The 19,883-nt window shown below is 61.9% G+C and overlaps 1 protein-coding gene across 5 annotated transcripts in view; it reads right to left on the bottom strand.

Moving 5' to 3' along the window:
* The window catches only part of PIP5K1C (phosphatidylinositol-4-phosphate 5-kinase type 1 gamma), a 59,895-nt gene that overhangs the window by 5,862 nt on the left and 34,150 nt on the right, over positions 1 to 19,883 (bottom strand). For all 5 annotated transcript variants that reach the window (XR_016391528.1, XM_022556955.3, XM_022556954.3 and 2 more), the window contains exons 6-16: positions 15,684 to 15,836; positions 14,084 to 14,383; positions 13,138 to 13,343; positions 11,348 to 11,431; positions 10,070 to 10,118; positions 8,115 to 8,199; positions 6,303 to 6,464; positions 5,372 to 5,510; positions 5,249 to 5,281; positions 3,992 to 4,096; positions 1,386 to 1,506 (exon numbers count right to left, since the gene is read on the bottom strand). Coding sequence is in view for 4 of the 5 variants with exons in the window: in XM_022556955.3 (XP_022412663.1) it covers positions 1,386 to 1,506; positions 3,992 to 4,096; positions 5,249 to 5,281; positions 5,372 to 5,510; positions 6,303 to 6,464; positions 8,115 to 8,199; positions 10,070 to 10,118; positions 11,348 to 11,431; positions 13,138 to 13,343; positions 14,084 to 14,383; positions 15,684 to 15,836 (1,437 nt within the window). In the remaining variant the exon portion in view is untranslated. The remainder of the gene's footprint in view (positions 1 to 1,385; positions 1,507 to 3,991; positions 4,097 to 5,248; positions 5,282 to 5,371; positions 5,511 to 6,302; positions 6,465 to 8,114; positions 8,200 to 10,069; positions 10,119 to 11,347; positions 11,432 to 13,137; positions 13,344 to 14,083; positions 14,384 to 15,683; positions 15,837 to 19,883) is intronic.

Consider the following 19,883-nt stretch of genomic DNA (forward strand, 5'->3'; position numbering starts at 1 on the left):
AAACAGAGGACAGGATGAAGTGACAGGATGAGGCCACAGGGATCTGGCAGGTGGTCAGGCAGGGAGGGCGCCGGGAGGGGCAGGTGAGCCGATGGCCAAGCAGGAGGTGCGGGCAGGGGTCCCACTGGCTTCCTTCTCTGCCGCGCGGGGCCCGGCTGCCCACTCAGGGATTTCGGGACCCTGACGCACACGACAGGACACGGCCCCAGGGGCCACCTCCCACAGATCCAGAGAGCGGGAAGCAACCAGCCCCGGCGGGAGCTGACGGCAGGTGGGGGGACACACAGGGTGCACTTGGTACCCTCCAGGCCAGGCAGGGCCGTGCCCTGGCAGCACTGGCTCGGGGACCGAGAGCAGGGAGGTCGGTGTTAGTTACGAAGCAGCGATGCCAGCGGGAGGGCCAAGCTCACCCAAACAGGCCCCAAGGCCCAGCGCCGGGCAGGGGGCAGGCCCCGGCTCATTTTCCTGGGGCAGGGGCAGGGGTCAGAGGTGAGAATGAAGGTCCGGGAAGAGGACGGGCGGCTGGGTGCGTGTCTGGCCCTCTCTGTTGTAACTGGGACCGTGGGATCCCTGAGCAGGGCCACCCAAGGGAGATGGCTCCAGGACCCACTATCGGGGGCTCCCTGGCCCCCGGGCACCCACTTCACCCAGGCTCCTGGTTCAGCTCCCTGCCCGCCCATGGGAGGTGTGTGGGGAAGGAGACCCCCGGCGCTGGAGAGAGGCCCCGGGTCCCCGGGGCAGGGCCCCTTCCGACTCTGACGGACGCCACCTCGTCCGGGAGCAGCTGTGCACCCTCATCCTGTGAAGGCGGCAGTGGGGCCCACCTGCCCCTCTCGGCGGGGCCCTGGCCTCCCTGCGCACGGAGCCCGCCCTCTGCACCCACCACCCAGGGAGAAGGTGCACGTCATGCCAGCCCACCACGGCCAGCCCGGGCTGCCCGGCACCCAGGGCCTGGGCCTCCCCTCAGGCCAGCGGGGCCGAGCACTTGACGACTCCAGATGTCTCCCGGGGCACTGCTGAAGACAGGGCCTTGGCTCGTGACCAGATGTGGTCATGAGGCCTGGGCCGGAGGGCCTGGGCTGGATGGTGAGGGACGGGGGTGCTCCCCAACACCTGAGTGTGAGCGTGCTGGCCGGGCACGTGGCCCTGAGTGTTGAAAGGTGAGCACCCACGTGTGCCCGTGTGCCTGAGTGTGAGTGCACGTGCAGGTGTGCACAGGCGCCTTGAGTGTGCGACGTGTCAGCACGAGCCTGTGAGGGAGCAGTGTGCGTGAACGGGTGTGGGTGTAAGCACACGTGGGTTCGTACAGGCACGTGCGTGTGTGTGCACGTGTGAGCACAGGTGGTGGAGGGTCCGGCGACGGGAGGGATCCCGGGAGGACTTACAAAGTAGATGTCTGTGGCGGGCGCGTCCTCCTCGTCTGAGGCCTGGCTGGCGGGCTCAGAGGCCTGGCTGGCGGTTTCCACTTCGACGGCGGCAGAGGCACAGGCCGGGGATGACCCCTCCCTGGGGACACGGGGAAGACACGGGAGTCCTGGCTGGGGGTGCTCTGGACAGCCCGCGCCTTCTCCAGCCCACACCCCAGGACCCTCCCTGCTCTGCACCATCCTTGACGCAGGGAGTCCGACTGCAGGGATGCATCCTGTCTGACACGTTCTAGTTCCCGCACAAAACAAACAGAACACCCCCAAGCACTGCTGCAGCCCAGGGAACAATGTGCCCACCCCCGAGCAGGCGGGCCCTTCCCCCTCTATTTGCTCAGCTTCACGCCTGTGGGCAGATCCCCGCCTCACCACTCACTTGCTGGGCAGCCATGAGGACCACGTTCTTTCTCGGAACCTCAGTTTCCTCGTCTGTAAGGTGGGGACACATGGCACCTACCCCCGAGGGGCCAGAACCTCTTTCTCCTCTTTTCTGAGCACTTACTAGGTGCCAGGCCTGTCTGAGGACCTCGTGTGAATGAACCCACCAAACTTCCACTCGGGAAGGAGGGATGCTGCTGCTGTCCTGTGTTACAGATGAGGAAACTGAGGCTCAGAGTGAAGGTGAGGAACGTGCCCGAGGCCTTGGCTGGCGGCCATGTGACTGGTGACTAAATTTCACCTCCTGGATGAAATGACGAGCTCTGAGAAGAAAGAGCACCTGTAACCGTGCAGAACTGGTTCTCCAGTCACGTTTGAGGGCAACTTGTTTTGTGGGGCAAAGACTGAATGACATTTCCCACCGCGACACTTCAGTTAATGGCAAAAAAGCTGACAGTGGCAGGAACTGGTGCGTGTGTGTGAAATAATAGCAAAGTGCACCTGGGAATGTGTGCTGGGAGTGCTAAGTAAAGTCTCTAGAAATAGAACAGAAATTCTAAAAAGTATATAAAGCAAAAATTATGGGAAAGGCAAGAAGAACTGGATAAGGCAATTACAGAATTAAACAGCCCAAACAGATAAGAGGCAAGTAAGGACATAAAGGAACCGATGACACCAATCAAGACACTGGACAGAAAAGGCTTGTAAAGAACTTTCCATCTTTTCACAGAGAAGACACTTTTCTCCCAAGTGTCCACGGACACTTAAAAAGTGAATTTTGGGGACTTCCCTGGTGATGCAGTGGTGAAGAATCTGCCTGCCAATGCAGGGGGGACACGGGTTCGAGCCCTAGTCCAGGAATATTCCACATGCCGTGGAGCAACTAAGCCCGTACGCCGCAACTACTAGGCCTGCTCTCTACAGCCCGAGAGCCACAACTACTGAGCCCGCCTGTCACAACTACTGAAGCCTGCGTGCCTGGAGCCCTTGCTCCGCAACAAAGAGAAGCCACTGCAATGAGAAGCCCGCGCACCACAACGAAGAGTAGCCCCCGCTCAGCAACGAAGACCCAACCCAGCCAAAAAAAAAAAAAAAAAAAAAAATAGCGTATTTTTTGGCTGCATTGAGCAGCATGCGGGATCTCAGTTCCCCGACCAGGGATCGAACCCCTGCCCCCTGTAGTGGAAGCGCAGTCTTAACCACCGGGGAATTCCCCAAAGCATAGACTTTTTTAGGCCATTTTCTTCAGCTCGAAACCTAATAAAGTTAGAAGTACCAAAAAGGTAAACAAAAAATCTTAAACACTTGAGAGACACCCCTAAAAAGCCTTAGTCCAGGGTCTCCCCCTCAGCACTGCTGACATCGGGCAGGTCATTCTCTGCTGGGGGCCATCCTGGGCGCTGTGGGGTGTGGAGCAGTGTCCCTGGCTCCCACCATGATGCTAAGAGCACCCCCGGTGACCACCAAAGATGTTCCCAGACGCTGCCCACTCTCCCCTGAGGGCAAAATCACTCTCAGGTGGTTGAAAGCCACTATCTTAATTCAAAAAAGAAATAAGAAAAAAAATCACTAACCATGCACATGTGAGTCAGTATAAAAGAACTGCTTCACGTCAAAACCCACGGGACACCGCAAAAGCAGTACTCAGAGGAAACTACATAGGCTTAAGGGCCTCATTATTAAAGAAAAAAACGAATTTAAGCACTGGAAAAAAGAAACAAGTGAGAAAACAAACCAGAAGCAGCTAGAAAGAAGTCATTACTGGCGAGTTACAGTGAATGAAATAAAAACAAAACACAACAGGGGAAAAGGTAACTAAGTCCCCAACTGGTTCTTTGAAAAGCTTGTAAGTTGCTGTCTCGCAAGCCCCAGCAAAGCTAAGAGGGCGAAGAGAGGAAGGGTGGGAGGGAAAGTGACCTCAGATGACAGGGCGGCTCTGAGCCCTGGAGGAGGCGACCCTTCCCCGAGTGCAAGACCCCCGCTGCTCCCGGTATCACGCGCTCCCTTCCCCCCCATGCCCCACGCCCCACGCCCCGGAAGCCCCATTCCCGCCCCCAGCTTGCGGACTACTTTTCCCAGCCTGCCCAGCGGACAGCTGGCCACGTGACCACGCTCGACCAATGGGGCCAGAGCAGAACTGGAATGCAGGAACCACGTAACGGGACTGCAGGGACTCGAGGGCCACTCACCCCGCATCTTCCTCTTTGGGGACCACGATTTCCACGCTGCACGCGGGCTCCACCTGCACCGTGATCTGCTGCAGGTCCTCCTCCGCATGCGCCTCCTCCTGGGGCCTGGAGGCGATGGGAAGACGCGCCTCAGTTTCCCTCCTCACCCGCCCCCCACCCCCACCCCAGGAGCACCAGCCGAGCTCCAGGCCAGTGCCAATTTCCAGTCCCGGTAACAAGCTGGTAGCCTCCACGAGGTGCTGTCTCCGCGCACCATCAGGCCAGGGCCCTGAGCCAGCCCAGCTCGCACCTGGTCCCTCTGGCCGTCATGCCCGCCTGGGGGCTGCAAAAGTCCACCTGGGGCTATCCTGTGACTCTGGCACCAGCAGAGGCATAATGAGTGAATGGTGGCCTGGATCCCGCCCACCCCCTGGGGGCAGCTAGGCACCTGCCTGGGGCCTGGACTAGGGGGTGAGGTAGTTCTGGGGTTCCAGGCTGAGACCCGTGGTGCAGGTGGGTCAGAACATTGCAGCATCCAGGCGTGCAGAATCTCTGGATGGCAACACCAGGGAGCAAAATGGTGGCTGACGTCAGAGCAGGTAGCTGGACAGAGGGGGATGCACTTTGCACCAAAGATGTTTTGTACCATGACTTTTTTTTTCAACTGGCAGGAATTATCCCAAAAAAACTAATTACAGAAATGCCCTCTTCACTGCAGTCCTGTTACAAGATCAAACAACTGGGAACAACCCAAGTGTCCATGGCCCATTAGAGGGACGGCAACCAGCACATGCTCCACCTGCTCAGACAGGTGACCTTCTGCTGGTAGGTGACAGAGTAAGGGGCAGTGTGCCGCCCAGAGTGCACGCTGGTCAGAATGCGAGGAGAGACAGGCCCGAACGTGTGTCTGCTTGTATATTCACAAATATCTCCGGAAAGAGACAAAAACTCCCTCCGGGGGGTTGCTCCCAGAAAGGGGAGCAGGCATGGGGCAGGGGGAAACATCTTAACTATTTTCCTTTTTGTATCTCTTAGAATAAAAATATTAATAAAAAGAGAAAGAAGAACCAACAGGCACGTGTGGGAGCAGGGTCCTCTGGGCACCCAGGTGGGAGACAGACACAAAATCACCTGAGATATTCTATGCGGTCTAGAGCCTGACTTGAATCTGTGCCCAGAAAGGAGTGGTCAGAGACGAAGGGCTCTGGGTGGGGAAAGCGGAGGAGGTGCTGGGGCGGGCGGGCGGGAGAGAGGGAGAGGGCTGGGGTCTCAGCTCACCGGCCATCCTGTCCGGAGGACTGCGTGCGCCGCCTGCAGAGAGACCACAAGGAGGTGGGAGAAGTGGGGCGAGGCCCCGCCCACGCACAGCCCCCCATGGAGGGACACGGCTGGTCTGCTCACCTGTACCGCGGCTGCTCTGATGTCTCCGAGGGGGACCGCTCTGGGATGGAGAGGGACGTGGAGGACAGGGTCGTGGCGATGGAGGCGGTGGTGGCCTCCTCGAAAGAAGGCGGTGTGCAGGGCAGGAGGTCTGGCCGGCCTGTGGCGAGGAGTGGGTGGGCACTTGCGGGGGCCTGGGAGGCCTCTGGGCTCCACCTACAACTCGGCTCACCCTCTACCACCCATGCCCCCCACTCCCACCTGCCACCCCACACTGTGGTCCCTGCCAGCTTTAAGCGGGCAGATGTGCTCCAATTTCCCCCCGGCATAAGACCTTCCAGTAGCTTCCCACTGCTCTCAAACTGAAATCCGAACCCCTCCCTTCGGCCCCCAGGGTGTCCTGCTCCACAGGCCTCACCTGCCCTCTCCCCCCTCCCCCTCTGCTCCAGACACACAGGCTCCTCACTGTGCCTCCCACACAACAGGCTAGGCCAGGTCGCACCCCAGGGCCTCTTGCACAGGCAGCTTCTCCCTTCCTTGATGCTCTTCCACCAGCCCCTCCCTGCCTGGAATCTCTGACCCAGGGGACGGGAGGGACCTTCCAGAACATCAGGCCCAACCCCATCAAGTACTTCATCCCTCCAGGTCTCTGTGCACCTCTGATGTGAAGGGAGCCTGTCACCTCTGGGGCGTGGGTTGGGGGGGGATGGGCGGGGAGGCAAATTCTATGCTCAACCTTCGCTGTGGCTCTTCCGGGGGCCCCGTCCCAGCTGCTCCCCACTTCCCAGCTGGGTTCCAGTCACTGCCCCTTCCCATCCAGGCTGGGCCCAGCTGCAGGGGCCGCTTCCTCCTGTTGGACTGCTGCTGTTGCTCCCTGAGCCCCTCCCTTCCCAGCCCCCCAGGGACGACGCCTTGCCCCAGGGGCCCCCTTATCTCCCGGCCGCCTGCTCACCTTCGTCCTCCAGCGTTGGGTAGCTGCGGGCCCCCCGCAGGTCGTACTGCGCGTCCTCCCGCTCGCTGGGGATCTGGCTGGCCGAGAAGGCAGCAGTGGGCCCCAGGGGCTTGACGGCCAGCAAGGCACCGCGGCCCTTCTTGGACGGCGAGGACTTGAGGGCTGCAGAGGAAGGGCGGTTGGTGCTTGGGTGGCAGCACCGAGGCCGGGCCCTGCAGCCCCTGGTGCCTCTGTTGTACAAAAGCCTGGTTGCCCCCCCCCAGCCCCGCCTCCAGCCTGTCCCCCAGTGCTCTTCACTCTTGGTGGAGAAAGCCTGCCCTGCTTTCCACCCAGCTTGCCTCGGGAGGTGCCAGGAGCCCCAGGTACCTGTCCTGCCTGTCAAGAGAGATGGGATGAGCCCGTGGGGACCCAGCACTCCCACCCCGGCCCCCAGAAACAGCAGCAGACCAGCAGCTGCCAACATTTGCCAAGCACTTTGGGGCCTCACCCACTGTGTCCCAGCCCACCCGGCCACGGCCCCGCCGCTGACATGGAAGTCAAGGGCCTGGGACAGTGGGGCTCAGCACCAAGGGTCTGGCTCCCATGCAGGCTGCAACGGCCTGGGGAACGCAGCTCAGCTCTCGGGGCCCCCAAGTCCTTGTCTGCAACATCAGGGTCAGGGGAGGCAGGTAAACCCCGAGACGCCCTCTGCGCCCCGTCAGGACCTGTCACCACCCTCTCCCAGCGGGCCCTGTGACCTCTGCCCCCAGCATGGCGAGCTTAGCTCCCGCATACAGTAGGCGCTCGGTTTGCCTTAGGCACAGCCATCCAGTCCCTGGAGGCCGGCACTCCCTGGACCACAGCACCCTGAGAAGGTTCCAGGAAGAGATGTGCTGGTAAAGGTTAACAGCCGGCTCTCTGGGGACAGATGCTGGGTTTGTGGTATTTGCCGATTTCCATGGTGTAAACGGTCCCTCCACAGTCAACCTCAGCGTACAACTAGATGTCACAGAACGTGGAGCTGTGCCGAGAGCCAGCTGCAGGTGACCGGCGCTGGCTCATGGCCCGCACACATCTGGCCCAGGCAGTGAGAGCAGCCCCCCAGCTGAGAGCCAGACACTGGGCCTGCCCCTTCCCGATGCCTGCGTGGAGCACCCATGGAGTGCAAGGCCTGGACAGTAAGGCGCACACCAAGACCACCCCCACGCCCACAGACGCTTACTGAGCACCTACTGTGTGCCAGGCCCCGAGCTGGACGCTGGGGACGTGGAATGACCAGAGTGAACAAGCACCCTGCCTTTTGGGGGTGGGTGAGGGGTTGAGGGGGCCAACGACAGACACATAGGGAGAAAGACCCCTTCAGGCCCCATGTGGGGTCCGGCCTGGGGTGCACCAGGGTCCGTGACTCTGGAGGCCCAGCACGGACACAGGACCTCCAGAGGCCACCATGGGCTGGGGCCACCACGATTCCCCTGTGCCCTCCCCGACGACGCCCAGTTGGGCTGATGACCGGCCGGCTTCCGTGTGGCAAGGTCCCGTTTCCTTGGCAACGGTGCTTCCCCACTGATCGCGTGCGTGAACACACCTCCCCCTCCTGGCTCTGTACAGATGGGGAAACTGAGGTGCGGAAGGGGCGTCACTTGCTCAAGGCTGCGCGGGAAGGAGAGGACTGGGGTTGGGCGGGCGCCACCCCCACTGCGCTGTGCCCTGGACCAGGTCCCCGCCTGAGGCCCAAGGCTGGCTGAACACAGGACCAGCGCTCCAGGTTTACCCTGCCCTTGATCTTCCGCCCTCCTCCCTCCACGCCCCCACCCAGAGGGCCTGGGCACTCACAGGAGTTCTTCCGGAAGACCGTGTTGCTCATGAACTTGAAGAAGCGCTCGGCGTAGAAGCTGGGTCGGTGCACAGAGATGGTGTCCTGGGAAGGGAAGTAGGGGCCCGAGGGCAGGCAGGTGTGAGTGCTGTGGCCCCATGGGGGCTCCCGTGTCGGGGGCGGGATGTAGCCTCTGTGGGGAGGGGACCCAAGGAGCAGGTAGGGACAGGGAAGCAGGAAGGTGGTTTCCTAATAACCGCATCTGTAATTTTAACTTTTTGAACCATGTTTCAAAGAGGTAAACAGGTAAGTATCAAAATCAAGAAACCGGAAAGAATCTCTAAAGCAAGGGTAGGGGAGAGCACGGCCCGTGCCTGCTTCGAAAGCTGGGTTGCAGGCCTGTCCCTGTGGCTGAGGGAGGCTGGTGTCCTCGGGGCAGGCAGGCCCGGCGTCCTGCACTCAGGTGGGGGCAGCCCTGGCCACGCACTGCTCCTCATCTGTGCCACGCGGAGACTGGAGGCTGCCGGGCTCGCCAGGATGTAGGGACGTGAGGCAAGGAGCCCGGCACACGGTCGGGGCGCGATACGGGCTGGGCCCCTGGACGGACACCCTTGCTGTCCCTGGGATCCAGTCTCCTCGCCCGCTATGGCACGGTCTCCCTAGCACTGCTGACAGCAGGCCGGTCATTCTCTGGGGGTTGTCCTGGGCACTATGGGGTGTGGAGCAGCATCCCCGGTCCCCACCCACTCGATGCCAGGAGCCCCCCAGTGTGACCACCACAGATGTCCCCTGACACCGTCCGGTGTCCTCCCCCAGCTGTAACATAACAGAACCCATCTGGACATGAGGCCTCCCACAATGAACGCTGCACTCTATCCTTGCCTGCGTGGGGGCGTGGCCACATGGCCACATGACCACGTTCTGGCCAATGGCTGGCGAGCTGAGATGAGCTGAGCTAACGGAAGAGTCTCTCCACCCTGAGAGGAAGGGCGCCCCTCCCTCCGGCTGGGGCCAGGGGCCGAGGACAACGCCTGGGGGTGTGCAGCAACACACAGGAAGAACCTGGCCCCCAACACTGAGGGCCATCCTACTGGCCCCAGGATGCTCACACCTGGATGGTTAACTTCCATCGACATTTGAGGCTCCTGGGGAGTCGACCCAAATCCTCTGATGGGGGTTGCGGCCGCGCAGCTGCAACCTGGACCTTCTCAGCGCTTATTCCGGAAGGTCCCCCAGACCCTCCAGACGCTGAGTGGTGGGCGGGCTAGTTAGGACGCTGGATTTTACAGACTGCAGGCACACACACAGCCCTTAGCACTTGAGTGAGAGCTGGCCTGCGGGGGTCGGGGGGACCCATGGGAGGAAAGGCCTCCGCCTGAGCAGCTGGACCAGGGGTGCGCGGGCTGCCTCGGGCCCACAGGCAGGCTCTGTTTAGCCCCAACTCTTGGTCCTCACAGTCTTTTACATTCTGAAGTAATTCACTGCAAGTGTTCACGGGTTGGCTGCGCTCACAGGAAAACATGAATTTCAAGCTTTTCTCAAATAACTGAGCCAGTCCATCTAAGCAGGCCCCACCCCCATGGGGCAGCAGGGGTCAGAGTTGTGCAGTATTGCCCCCAGGGTGCAGCTGGGGCCCAAGACGCCCTCCACATCACATGTTCCCAGAATGCTCTCTGCCTGGCCGGCCCCTGACTCTCCGGGTCAGCCTGTCCTTGGGAATCCTTCCCACTCAGCTCGGGGCCCCCCGACCCGCTCCAGGAAGCCTTCGTGTACCGCTCACGGATGGCTCGGACCCCTCGTTGAGGATCCTGCAGCTGCCTTGCTTCCTCATCTCAGCCCTGACCCCTTGGCCCATGACTGTGGCTCCAGAAAGGGGGACACATCTCTCAGCTCTTTAGCACCTGTGCCTGGCCCAGGGAGACGGTCAGTGCGTTTGTGGACGGATGGACGGAATGAACGAACAAACGATGCTCACCCCATCATGGACGAGAGCCTTCCAGGTGTGTTCCAGCTTCTTGATGAACCTGCAGAGAAGAAAACGCCCAGAACGTCAGCCAAACCTTCAGGTCCAGGGGTTCTCTTCTGGGCAAGTCCATTCCAGGGGACACTGTTGATGTCTAGGAACGTTTGTGGTTGGCACGGGTGGGAGTGTTCCTGGCATCAACAGGGTAGAGGAGCCCTGGTCTAGAGCAATGAGGCCACCTGTTGGATCAGCCAGAGGCCACCTCCCCTTTCCTGCCCCCTTGACCGCCCCCCCACCTGCTGGCTGCTCCCACCACATTCTCTGGGGGTGGCAGTGGAAAGGTCGTGGTACGTAGCCCCCCGTGGGGGACAAAGCCCACCCTTCCTCTCTCCCACGGGCCAGGCTGAGCCCGGCCCCTCACTGCTGGAGTGAGCGCCCTGCACCAAGACCCCCAGCTAGGCCCCACCTGACACCGGGGCTGGGGAGAATGTTGCCTCCTCCAGGCAGCCTTCCTGGACACCTCTAGGCTGCAGGGGGAAGGAGCCCCTCCCTTGGCACACACCTCCGCCTCAGGGTGAGCTCCCCTCGCCCCACCCAGGGCCTCTGCAGAAACCCTGGAAAGCTGCCTGCTCCTGCTCCAAACGGGAGGGAGACGCCTGCAAGGGATGGGGTCAGCCCTCAGGAGAGGAAACAGGCTGCAAACATCAGCCATCTGATGGGCAAGAGGTGACAAGCAGGCAGAGGAGTCACCCTACGCCAAGTGGAGTTCCAGGCACGGGGTGGGGTGTGGACGGGGGACCGCCACGGCCACAACCTGCCTGTCACGCCTGGACTGTGTGTAACTCCTTCGATAAAAAACTAACAAGAGACGCTCACTGCTGTAAGCATGCAAAGCACAAGGCACGGGTAACGGAGCTGCCCGTCACCCAAGAGCGTCTGGTTCCTTCGGCTACACCACGCTCGTGTCCACACTCGAGACCACACAGCACATGGCACCGGCTGTGAGCATTTATTTCTGGAAGTGTAGGAACCTTCCAGAGATGTTGCGCTTCCCAGCCACAGGGTGTTTCCGTCTTGCTCTGTTCAGCCCAGCACTTGGCACACGGCAGGGCCCACAGTCAGTCAGCTGGCGACACCTCACCCACCACCCAGCCCTGCACTGGCCCTGACCGGGCTCTCACTGGGGAGTGGGGAGACAGGGTGGGGGCAGGCACCCACCCGTGGGACCGCAGGCTGGAGGGGGCACGGGCTCCCACCTGGAGGACCACAGGATGGGGGGCGGGCACCCACCTGTAGGACTGCAGGATGTCGATGATACCAATGTGTAGCAGAAGCCGCTCCCCGCGGCCGTTCACAGCGGGGATCCCGCCCATCCTGGGGAAAGGGTTCGAGAGTATCAGCACTTGCAGAGCTGGCTCAGGGGCAGGCCTGCCTATCAGGGGCACAGGCTGGAGGTGGCCTGGAGCCCCGAGCCTGGGGCCCTGGGCCTGGTCTGGGACTTGCAGGGACAGAGATGGAGGGAGACGCAGGCAGGACTGATGGGGCCTGGGGCTTGAGGATCCACACGCTCCCTGTAGGTGGCAGCCTGGCTGGACCCTCAGAGGGGGTCCAGGCACCTGGGAACCCCACACTGGTGAGGGGTCGAGCAGCTCTCCCGGCCAGCTCACCGAGTCAAAGCTGGAGGCCACAGGGTGCAGAGGGGTCCCGGCCATGAGACCCAGATGTGCGCACACCCACACGTGCACACGCGGAACTTGCACACACGCGTAGGCACACGCACACATGCCCGCATGTGCACGCGCAGGCTCCCGGGCAGGACCAGGCTTCCAGGTGCAACCTGGGGAGTTAATGGCCTCATGCAGCCCCAGGCCGAGCCTGCCCGGCGCACTTAGCGAGGTTGCACGATGCAGCAGCTGTCCTGCAGTCATTAGGGCCCCAGAGGCTCTGCCAGCCACACTCCACACCCGAGCTCACCTGCACGCCCTGCCATCTTGCCTGGCCTGGCACCAAGCCTACGAACGCCAGACGGCTGAGCTCCGGGCCAGCTCGTGTCCTCCCAGCCTCAGCCCAGTCAGGGCCCTTCAGCTGGCGGCCCAGTGTGGTGGCTAGGCCGGGGTCAAGCCTCGGCCCGTGCCCCAGCTGGCTGTTGCACCCTGACGGCTAGCCCCACCTCTGAGCCTCCTTTTCCCAGCTGAAGACATGAGGATGCCACCCTCCTCCTCCAGGGCCCCCTGCCCCCCAAGGACTGAACAGGGTCCGGAAATGGAGGGTGCCGCCGGTTCCCGGCATGGTCAATGCCTGGTGATGAGGGGACAATCGTGACACCTGTTCACAGCAGCGGTTTCCATCTGGGGCGATTCTGTCCTCAGGGGACAGTGATGCTGTCTGGGGACATGTGTGGTTGTCACGACTGGAGGGCAGGGATGCTGCTCCACCCACCACAGTGCCCAGGACGCCCCAGAGAAAGTGACCCGACCCTGAATGTGAGAAGCACAGGGTGGGTGGTAGGGATACTCTGTGAGTATGTCAGCGACCGCGCCCAAGCCCCCAGGTCAGGACCAGGTCGGCCAGGTGGTGGGTGGGGTCGGGGGATGCACTCCTCTCTGGACCCGGTCACCCCTCACTGCCGCCTGGCATCGCCAGGGAAGGACTGTTCTCAGCCCTGCCCCCGGTGGGTCCCGAGTTTGGTATCTTCCACCTTCTCCGGGGCCGTCTTTCAACACTTTTCCAGCTTTGCTGCCTACGGTGGCGCTTTAACCCACCCTGGGGCCCAGCGGGAGGGAAGGGGATCTGTGCTTCCCACAGGGATGGCCAATGACCTCCATCTACTGACTGACTGATCTGGACGCCCTGGTCAGAACACCTGGCCAGAGCTGTGTGTCCACCGTCCACCCCTTGGGGCACGGGGGGCTGGGGGATGGGTGGGCGCTGCTCTCCGCTTGACAAACCAGGAACAGGCCAGACCCTGGACTCGGTCGTATCCCTCTCACCTTCCTCACGACTCCCCCAGCCCGCTTCTCGCCTGGCAAGGGGGCCGGGGCAGCGACGAGAACGGGAAGCCCCCGAGCCCCGCCACCTACGTGTCGTCCGTCTCGATGGCCTCCCCGCGTGCGGCCCCGCCCTGGATGGACTCCATGGCCGTGGAGTAGAGCGCCTTCTGGCCCAGCGGCCGCTTCTCATCAGCGGTGCTCTGGGCGCCCTCGGCCTGCCGCTCACGCTCCTGCTGGTCGATGTTGTGCACGCCCAGGAGCAGGCTGTAGTCCATGATCTTGAAGCTCTCCAGCACCTGTGGGGCCGGGGGTCAGGGGGAGGCGCCAGCTGCCCCCCAACCCCCACACCCCACCCCCATCTGGGTCTGTGTCCACTCAGTCCCCACAGCCAGGTGGGAGGCCCCATCCTCATCCCACTGGGGACCCCAGCGGTGGGCCTGGGGCGCAGCTTCTGACTCGAGGCCAGGCCGCCCTGGCCCTGGTTCGGGAGCCCGGTTCTCTGGCCACCACTCCTGCTGCAGGCCCCAAGGTGCAGCCCAGGACGGGGACACCCGGGCCCTGGGGGGTGGGCTCTTGGAAGCCGTGGGGCCCTGAGGTGTCTGGTGGTTTTCTGGGGAGGGGTCTGGGAGCCGGGGTGCAGAGGGGACCCTGGAGGACCCAGGCCTGGCCTGAGCCCTGCCAGGCCTCCGTATCCTCGCCTCTGAGGCCGAAGGGGGCGCGGGTAGACTGCAGTTGCAAGGCCTGCGAAGGGCCTGGCGGGTGTTCTTTTTTCCTAAGAAGCACCTGCCCATGGAGGGCAGCTCGGAGCCCGCACGAGCCTGATCTGAGGTGCACTGTAAGGTGAGGGCCCTCCCTGAAAACACCAGGCTGCTCCTGGGGCTTTGTTTCGGCAGCAGGAACGCAGCCTGAGGTGGGGCTGGGGCAGGGAGGGAGCGCGTATCTCGAGCTCACACTGCGTCCCCACTTTACAGGTGGGAAAACGGGGGCTCAGAGACGGAGGCCCCGTAATCACGGCCCCGGCCCGGCCCCCCCTCACCAGGCAGTCGCGCTGCAGCGTCTTGACGAGCGCGGAGAAGGTGTCGGCGTCGAGCATGAGCCCCTCAGGCATGTCCTGGATGAAGTCCAGGTCTTTGTAGGTGGGGATGCTCTTTTCCTTCTCCTTCTTGCTAGCCCGCCGCTTGTACGTGGAGCCCTTGAGGTCGAACTTGAGGTGCATCCTGACCACGCGCGGCAGCACGTTGTTCATCACCACCACGCGAATGTTCTTCCCGCCCGACTGCACACAGTACAGTCCGTAGAACTTGGGCAGCAGCGTCCGTGGGTTCTGGTTGAGGTTCTGGGGAGGAGAGGGTCACTGGAGATGACGCCGGGAGCTGTGCCCGCAGCCTGCGCGGCACCCTGTCTGCCCCACGGATCTCAGGCCAGAGGCCACCTCCTCAGGAAGCCCACCCTGACCACCTCTCCCAGGCTCGTCCCTCTCTCCGCACCCCCAGCACCCTGACTGTACAGCCAGCCAGATGAGTTCCCCATCACCCCACCTGGAAGAGCCAGGAGGATCTGTTTCTACAGAGTCAGGCCCAGAGAGAGACAGCCTTTCCATAAAGGGCCCCAGGGGATGCTGCCGAGGTGTCTGGGCCTGGCTTCCCACCAGGTCAGACCCAGGTGTCCCACCTCCCCAGCCCAAACCGGGGGGCATGGCGGGCACAGCCTCCAGGCGTGTCCAGGACAGGGGTCAGCAAACTCCGGCCCAAGGGCCAAATCCAGGCCACTTGTCTTCCTACAGCCGGGAGCTAAGAATGGTTTTACATTGTTAAAAAAATAAAAGAAAAACAGTGTCCTGTGACATGTGAAAATTACGTAAAATGCTCACGTCAGTGTCCAGAAAAGAAGTTTTACTGGCACTCGGCCATGGCTACTTGCTCTCGCCTTGTCTGTGGCAGCTTTCTTGCTGCAACAGCAGAGCTGAGCCGTGGAGACAGAGGCTGTCACTCACAAGGCTGAAAATGTTTACTATCTGGCTCTTTACAGAAGAAGTTTGCTGACCCCGTGAGCTAGGGGAGCCGGGGGTCTCACCCAAGATCATACACGGCTGGGGTGGGTGGTGCACCCCACAGGGAGAGATGGGTCACGACCTGTGCAGAGCTGCCCGGGGCCTCTGCCCCTGCCCACATCTGTGTATCAGGACCCCCGCTGCTGCAGGCCAGCAAGTCTGAGGCTCCTGCTCCCACCCCCGCCCAGAGGCCCAAATGCCAGCTGGCAGCCAGGCCCACCTCCCCAGCGCCTCTCTGAGTCACCGGCTGTTGAGACACGAGGCGCGAAGCCATGATTTCTAGGACCCGTGACTCAGGGCAGTGGGTTGGGGGGATGGCCAACAGGGCCCAGATGGCTGTTCCTGCTCGCCACGTGAGGGGGTCCTGCGGGTGAGGCTCAGTGACCCAGGACGGCCTGCCTGGAGGGGATGGTGCCCAGGGTGGGTGGTGCCGGGGTGTGTGTGTGGGGGGGGAGGGAGATGCCGGTGCCCGGGGGTGGGGGGTAGTGCCGGTGTGGGGGGACTAGTGCCCACGGCTCCTCAGGCAGAGGGAGGAGGAGGGTGTGAGGTCGGGGGCGCTGGGGCTGGAGGGGCACGGCGCTCCCACCATGTAGTAGCCGGGCAGCAGCTTCTGCAGGAACTCGGCCTCCTTGTGCATCACCGTCTTGATGATGAACTCATCGTCACTGGTGACGTAGAACAGGGAGCCGCTGGCACCAGGGTTGGACAGCTCGATGAGCGGCTCATTGCACAACGAGTACTGAAAAGGGGGGCAGCGAGTGGGCAGGGTGCTCACCAACCCCCACACCCCGGGGGCCCAGGGGCTGGCAGGCAACCCCGAAACTGGTCACCGTCAGCTCCATTTTACAGACAAGGCCACTGAGGCTTGGAGAGGGGGACGGTCTCGCCCAAGGCCACACAGCAAGGATTTGAGCCCGGGCTAAGCCTGCAGCCTCAGTGCTGACCCACTAGAGTGTGTTCCCTCTCCTATGAGGGACAGACACCTGGCCATATGGGGAGCCGACACACCTGGCCACGACTTGCCTCCCAGCCTCCCTGCAGCTACGACGGTCAGCTCTGACCCGTGAGCCGTAAGCACAGACTGCCGCGTGGGACTTGGGAGAGGCTCTCTAAATGGGTGGCAGGAGCTGGCGCACCTCCTGTCTGCACCCCTCTCTCCTCCCCACCTGGAACCCCGCAGCCGCACTGGACCACGTGGTGACCTTGGGGGTGGAAGCCCAGCACCAGGAACGGCAAAAACAGAAGCTGCGTGCCTGGTGAGCAGCCCCACCCTGGCCCCCGACACCCTGGCCCCTCCCACCTCTCTTCCCCACCTCCTAGTCCCTGACACCCACGTTCCACCTCCGCGATCACTGCCCATCGTCCCCGCGCACCCCCTCCGCACCATTAGATGGTAAGTTCTAGGGAGACAAGGATATCTACATGATTTGTTCACATAACAAAAGGGGTTCCCAGCACATACTTCAGTACCTGGCACAGAGTAGATGCTCAATTGTTAAGCAAATGAATGAAAAGCAAGGCCTGCAGGCCTTTTCAGCTGAGTCAATGAAGTACTTTTTGGAGTTGAGGCTGTCTGGGTCAGGTTTTCTGTCTCTTGCACCCCCCAAATCCTAACTGAGTACCGCTGGTATACACAGCGTGGAGGACAGGCCCCCTTTCCTATCCACAGAGAAAAGCAGGGAGACAGACACAGGACCCCACTGCCCTAGGCCCAGCTCCTGGATACAACTACACCTGACGCCACAGCTGCCCCTGGATGTCCAGGCCCCTAAGCCAAAGGCTACCCTGTGTCCACAAGCACTAGGTGTGGGGGTGCTCACAAGCTGGAGCCCACTTCCAGGGCTCCTCAGAGCCCACTGACAGCCAACCCTGGATCCCACCCGCCATCACCCCTTCCGAGCATGGAGCAGGACTGCACTGCCTGGCTTCTCTGGGGTGGGGTGACGCTGTCTGACAAGCACTGGCCAGTGAACTGTGAGCACAAGTGGTGGGTCATCCCCAGGTTGGAAGATTTAAATGCTGCTGTGTGCCTTCCAGAACTCTCCCTCTGCCTCGGAGGCCAGACGTTTGGGGTGGGAGCTGCTTCGCCAGCCTGGTGTGCCAGTGATGAGCACAGCCCCTAGTCAACCCAGGGCGGACACAGAGTGTGAGCAAGAAACACACCACTGTCATTTTAGGCCACACGGATGCAGGGGTCTGTTTCTTACCCAGCATAATCTGCTCCGTGCTGACTGATACATGGTGTTCCCAGTGCTCCTGTTTCTCACGTATTACTGACTCTCAGGAGCACCAGCAGAGGCAGACTCAGGTCCAAAGGAGGAGGGGCCTTCTTCAGTCCCTTGACCAAAAGCCAACTGCCACTTTCTCAGTACTACCTGACACCCAAGCGTATTTCCATGCACCCCCTGGTCTGCTGGTGCCTGACCTCAGCCTTGAGAGGTAGGAGCCGGCAGTTTTATTGCCCCCACTCAGTGTGATGGAGGCAGAAGCCAGCTCATATGGCAGTCAGCACAGTCAGGATATGCCAACTAACAAGCAGCCCCCAGACAGCACTCACAGTGCGTCTGCTGTGGGTCAGCTGGGGCTGTGTTCTTCGCTGTCACTCAGGGGCCCAGGCGGGGGCCACCCCTAGTGAGGCACTAACACTTCCGGCATCTCTCCTGGAGTGGTGGGGGGACAGTCAGTCCTCCCACCAGGGATTCTGAAGCCCAGTCTTAGCACCGGGGACACAGCAGTAAACAAAACAGTCTGAATCCTTGGCTCCTGGAGCTGACATTCTTTTTTTTTTTTTAATTTAATTTATTTTTAGTTTTGGCTGTGTTGGGTCTTCATTGCTGTGCGCGGGCTTTCTCTAGTTGTGGTGAGCGGGGGCTACTCTTCACTGTGGTGCGCGGGCTTCTCATCGCGGTGGCTTCTCTTGTTGTGGAGCAGGGGCTCTAGGCTCGCGGGCTCAGTAGTTGTGGCGCGTGGGCTTCAGTACTTGTGGCTCACAGGCTCTAGAGCACAGGCTCAGTAGTTGTGGCACACGGGCTTAGTTGCTCTGCAGCACGTGGGATCTTCCTGGCCCAGGGCTCTAACCCGTGTCCCCTGCATTGGCAGGCGGGTTCTTAACCACTGTGCAACCAGGGAAGCCCTGGAGCTGACATTCTAGTTGAAGCCAGACAGATAAATAAAGTAATACACAGTGTGTCAGATGGTGACAAAGGGCACAGAGAAACATCCCGCGGTTGAAAGGCAGACGTGCTGGAGGCAGTTAGAGTGGCCAGGTGGCCAGGAAAGGTGTGTCCCCTGAGGAGCCAACATCGAGCAAAAGAATGTGACTGAGCCCGTGCAAAGGCCCTGAGCGCGTGCAGATGGTGGAGGACAGCATAGGGAGGAGGCCGGGTGGCCAAGGGGATGGTGCAGCGGAGTTCGGTTGGGAAGGGAACCAAGGAGGCCGACCTTTATTCCGAGTGCGGGGACAGCTAGGGAGTGACATGGTGTGATCTGTGCCTTAAGAGGCCCCCCTGGACTTTGGGGGTGCGAGCCCGACGGGGTGCCCAGGTGGGCGGGGCGGGGCCTGGCCAGGGGCATCAGTGGAGGACGAGGAGTGGCCAGATTCCGATGCATCCGACAGCAGGGCTGGCCGTGGGAGCAAGAGCAGCTCAGGGAAGGCTCGGACGGGGGCGAGGGGCGTGCAGCTGCGGCCACAGCCATTGTCCATCCCCGCTCCGCCTATAGCCACTAGCCACAAACATCCACAGCACAGAGGCCCCGCCCAGGTGCCCCGCCCTCCTTGCGCTCCGCCAGGCATGGGCCCGCAGCCACCGCCCGGCACCTTTGGGCACAGACTACAGCGAAGCACCCTGCAGGAGAGCAGGGACGTCGAGCGGAAAACCCAGCAGAAGGGAAGTGTCCAGTTCTGTACAGGATATATCTACGGGAGGAGAAAGTTCTGGAACCAGATGGCTGACAGCAGCTGCCCTGGTGAGCAGCTTCGTCGGGGCCGTGGGTCTTGGGCCTCACTGGGCACCACTGCCAAGGGGCAGGCGGGTGACAAGCAGGGGCTCCTGAGCCAGGTAACCCACCGTCAGGACGGGGTCATGGGCAGACGACCCCCGATTCTGGAAACAGCCCGCCACCCCACCCTACCCCCATGCCCTGCTGTCGTGAGCTGAGATTAAATGACATTTAACCCCAGGAGAGCACAGGGGTCTCACAAGGGGTGAGAATGACTATGCACAAAAAAACTCGGGCCTGGTGTCTGTAGCTGGGGCGGGGGGCGGCAGCCAGGGGCCGAGGCCGTGACCATGGAGGAGAGGGGAACCCCGGGGGAGGCAGAGCCAGCGAGGGAGGCGGGGACAGTCCGGGCACCCGGTCCATCCCTGCCCCACCGCGCGGGCTTCACTCCTGCAGCTCGGAGCGACCCGGCCCACGGCTGAGGGGCTCCGCTTGCCCTCCGCACGGCACCCATTTCCTTGCCGTGTTTCCCGGCTTGCTCCCCGACGGCCGACCCCAGCAGGCTCCCCAAGGCCCTGTCTGCAGCACCCCCACCCCCTCAGGCCCAGGATGGACACGCCTCAGGTCTGAACCTTCCAGCCCGCCAGGGCCCCGTGGCCCAGAACACCCAGGCCATCTCCGCCCTCCTGCTGCCATTCCAGGCTCACGCTCCCTCCGTGGCCTATGTTGGAGGCCGCAGGGCTGCTGCCTGCCTGTCCCTGGCGGTGTTGGTGGGAGTGGAGGTTAGGGAGAAACGAGAACACTCCCCGTCTGGGAGGAGCAGGGAGAATGAAGTTGAAGGTCGCCA

The sequence above is a fragment of the Delphinapterus leucas genome, unplaced genomic scaffold (assembly GCF_059928025.1).
Source record: "Delphinapterus leucas isolate spDelLeu-1000000601 "Yukka" unplaced genomic scaffold, BTC_Dleu_Yukka2 spDelLeu_asBTCV2_sq25, whole genome shotgun sequence".
NCBI lineage: Eukaryota > Metazoa > Chordata > Mammalia > Artiodactyla > Monodontidae > Delphinapterus > Delphinapterus leucas.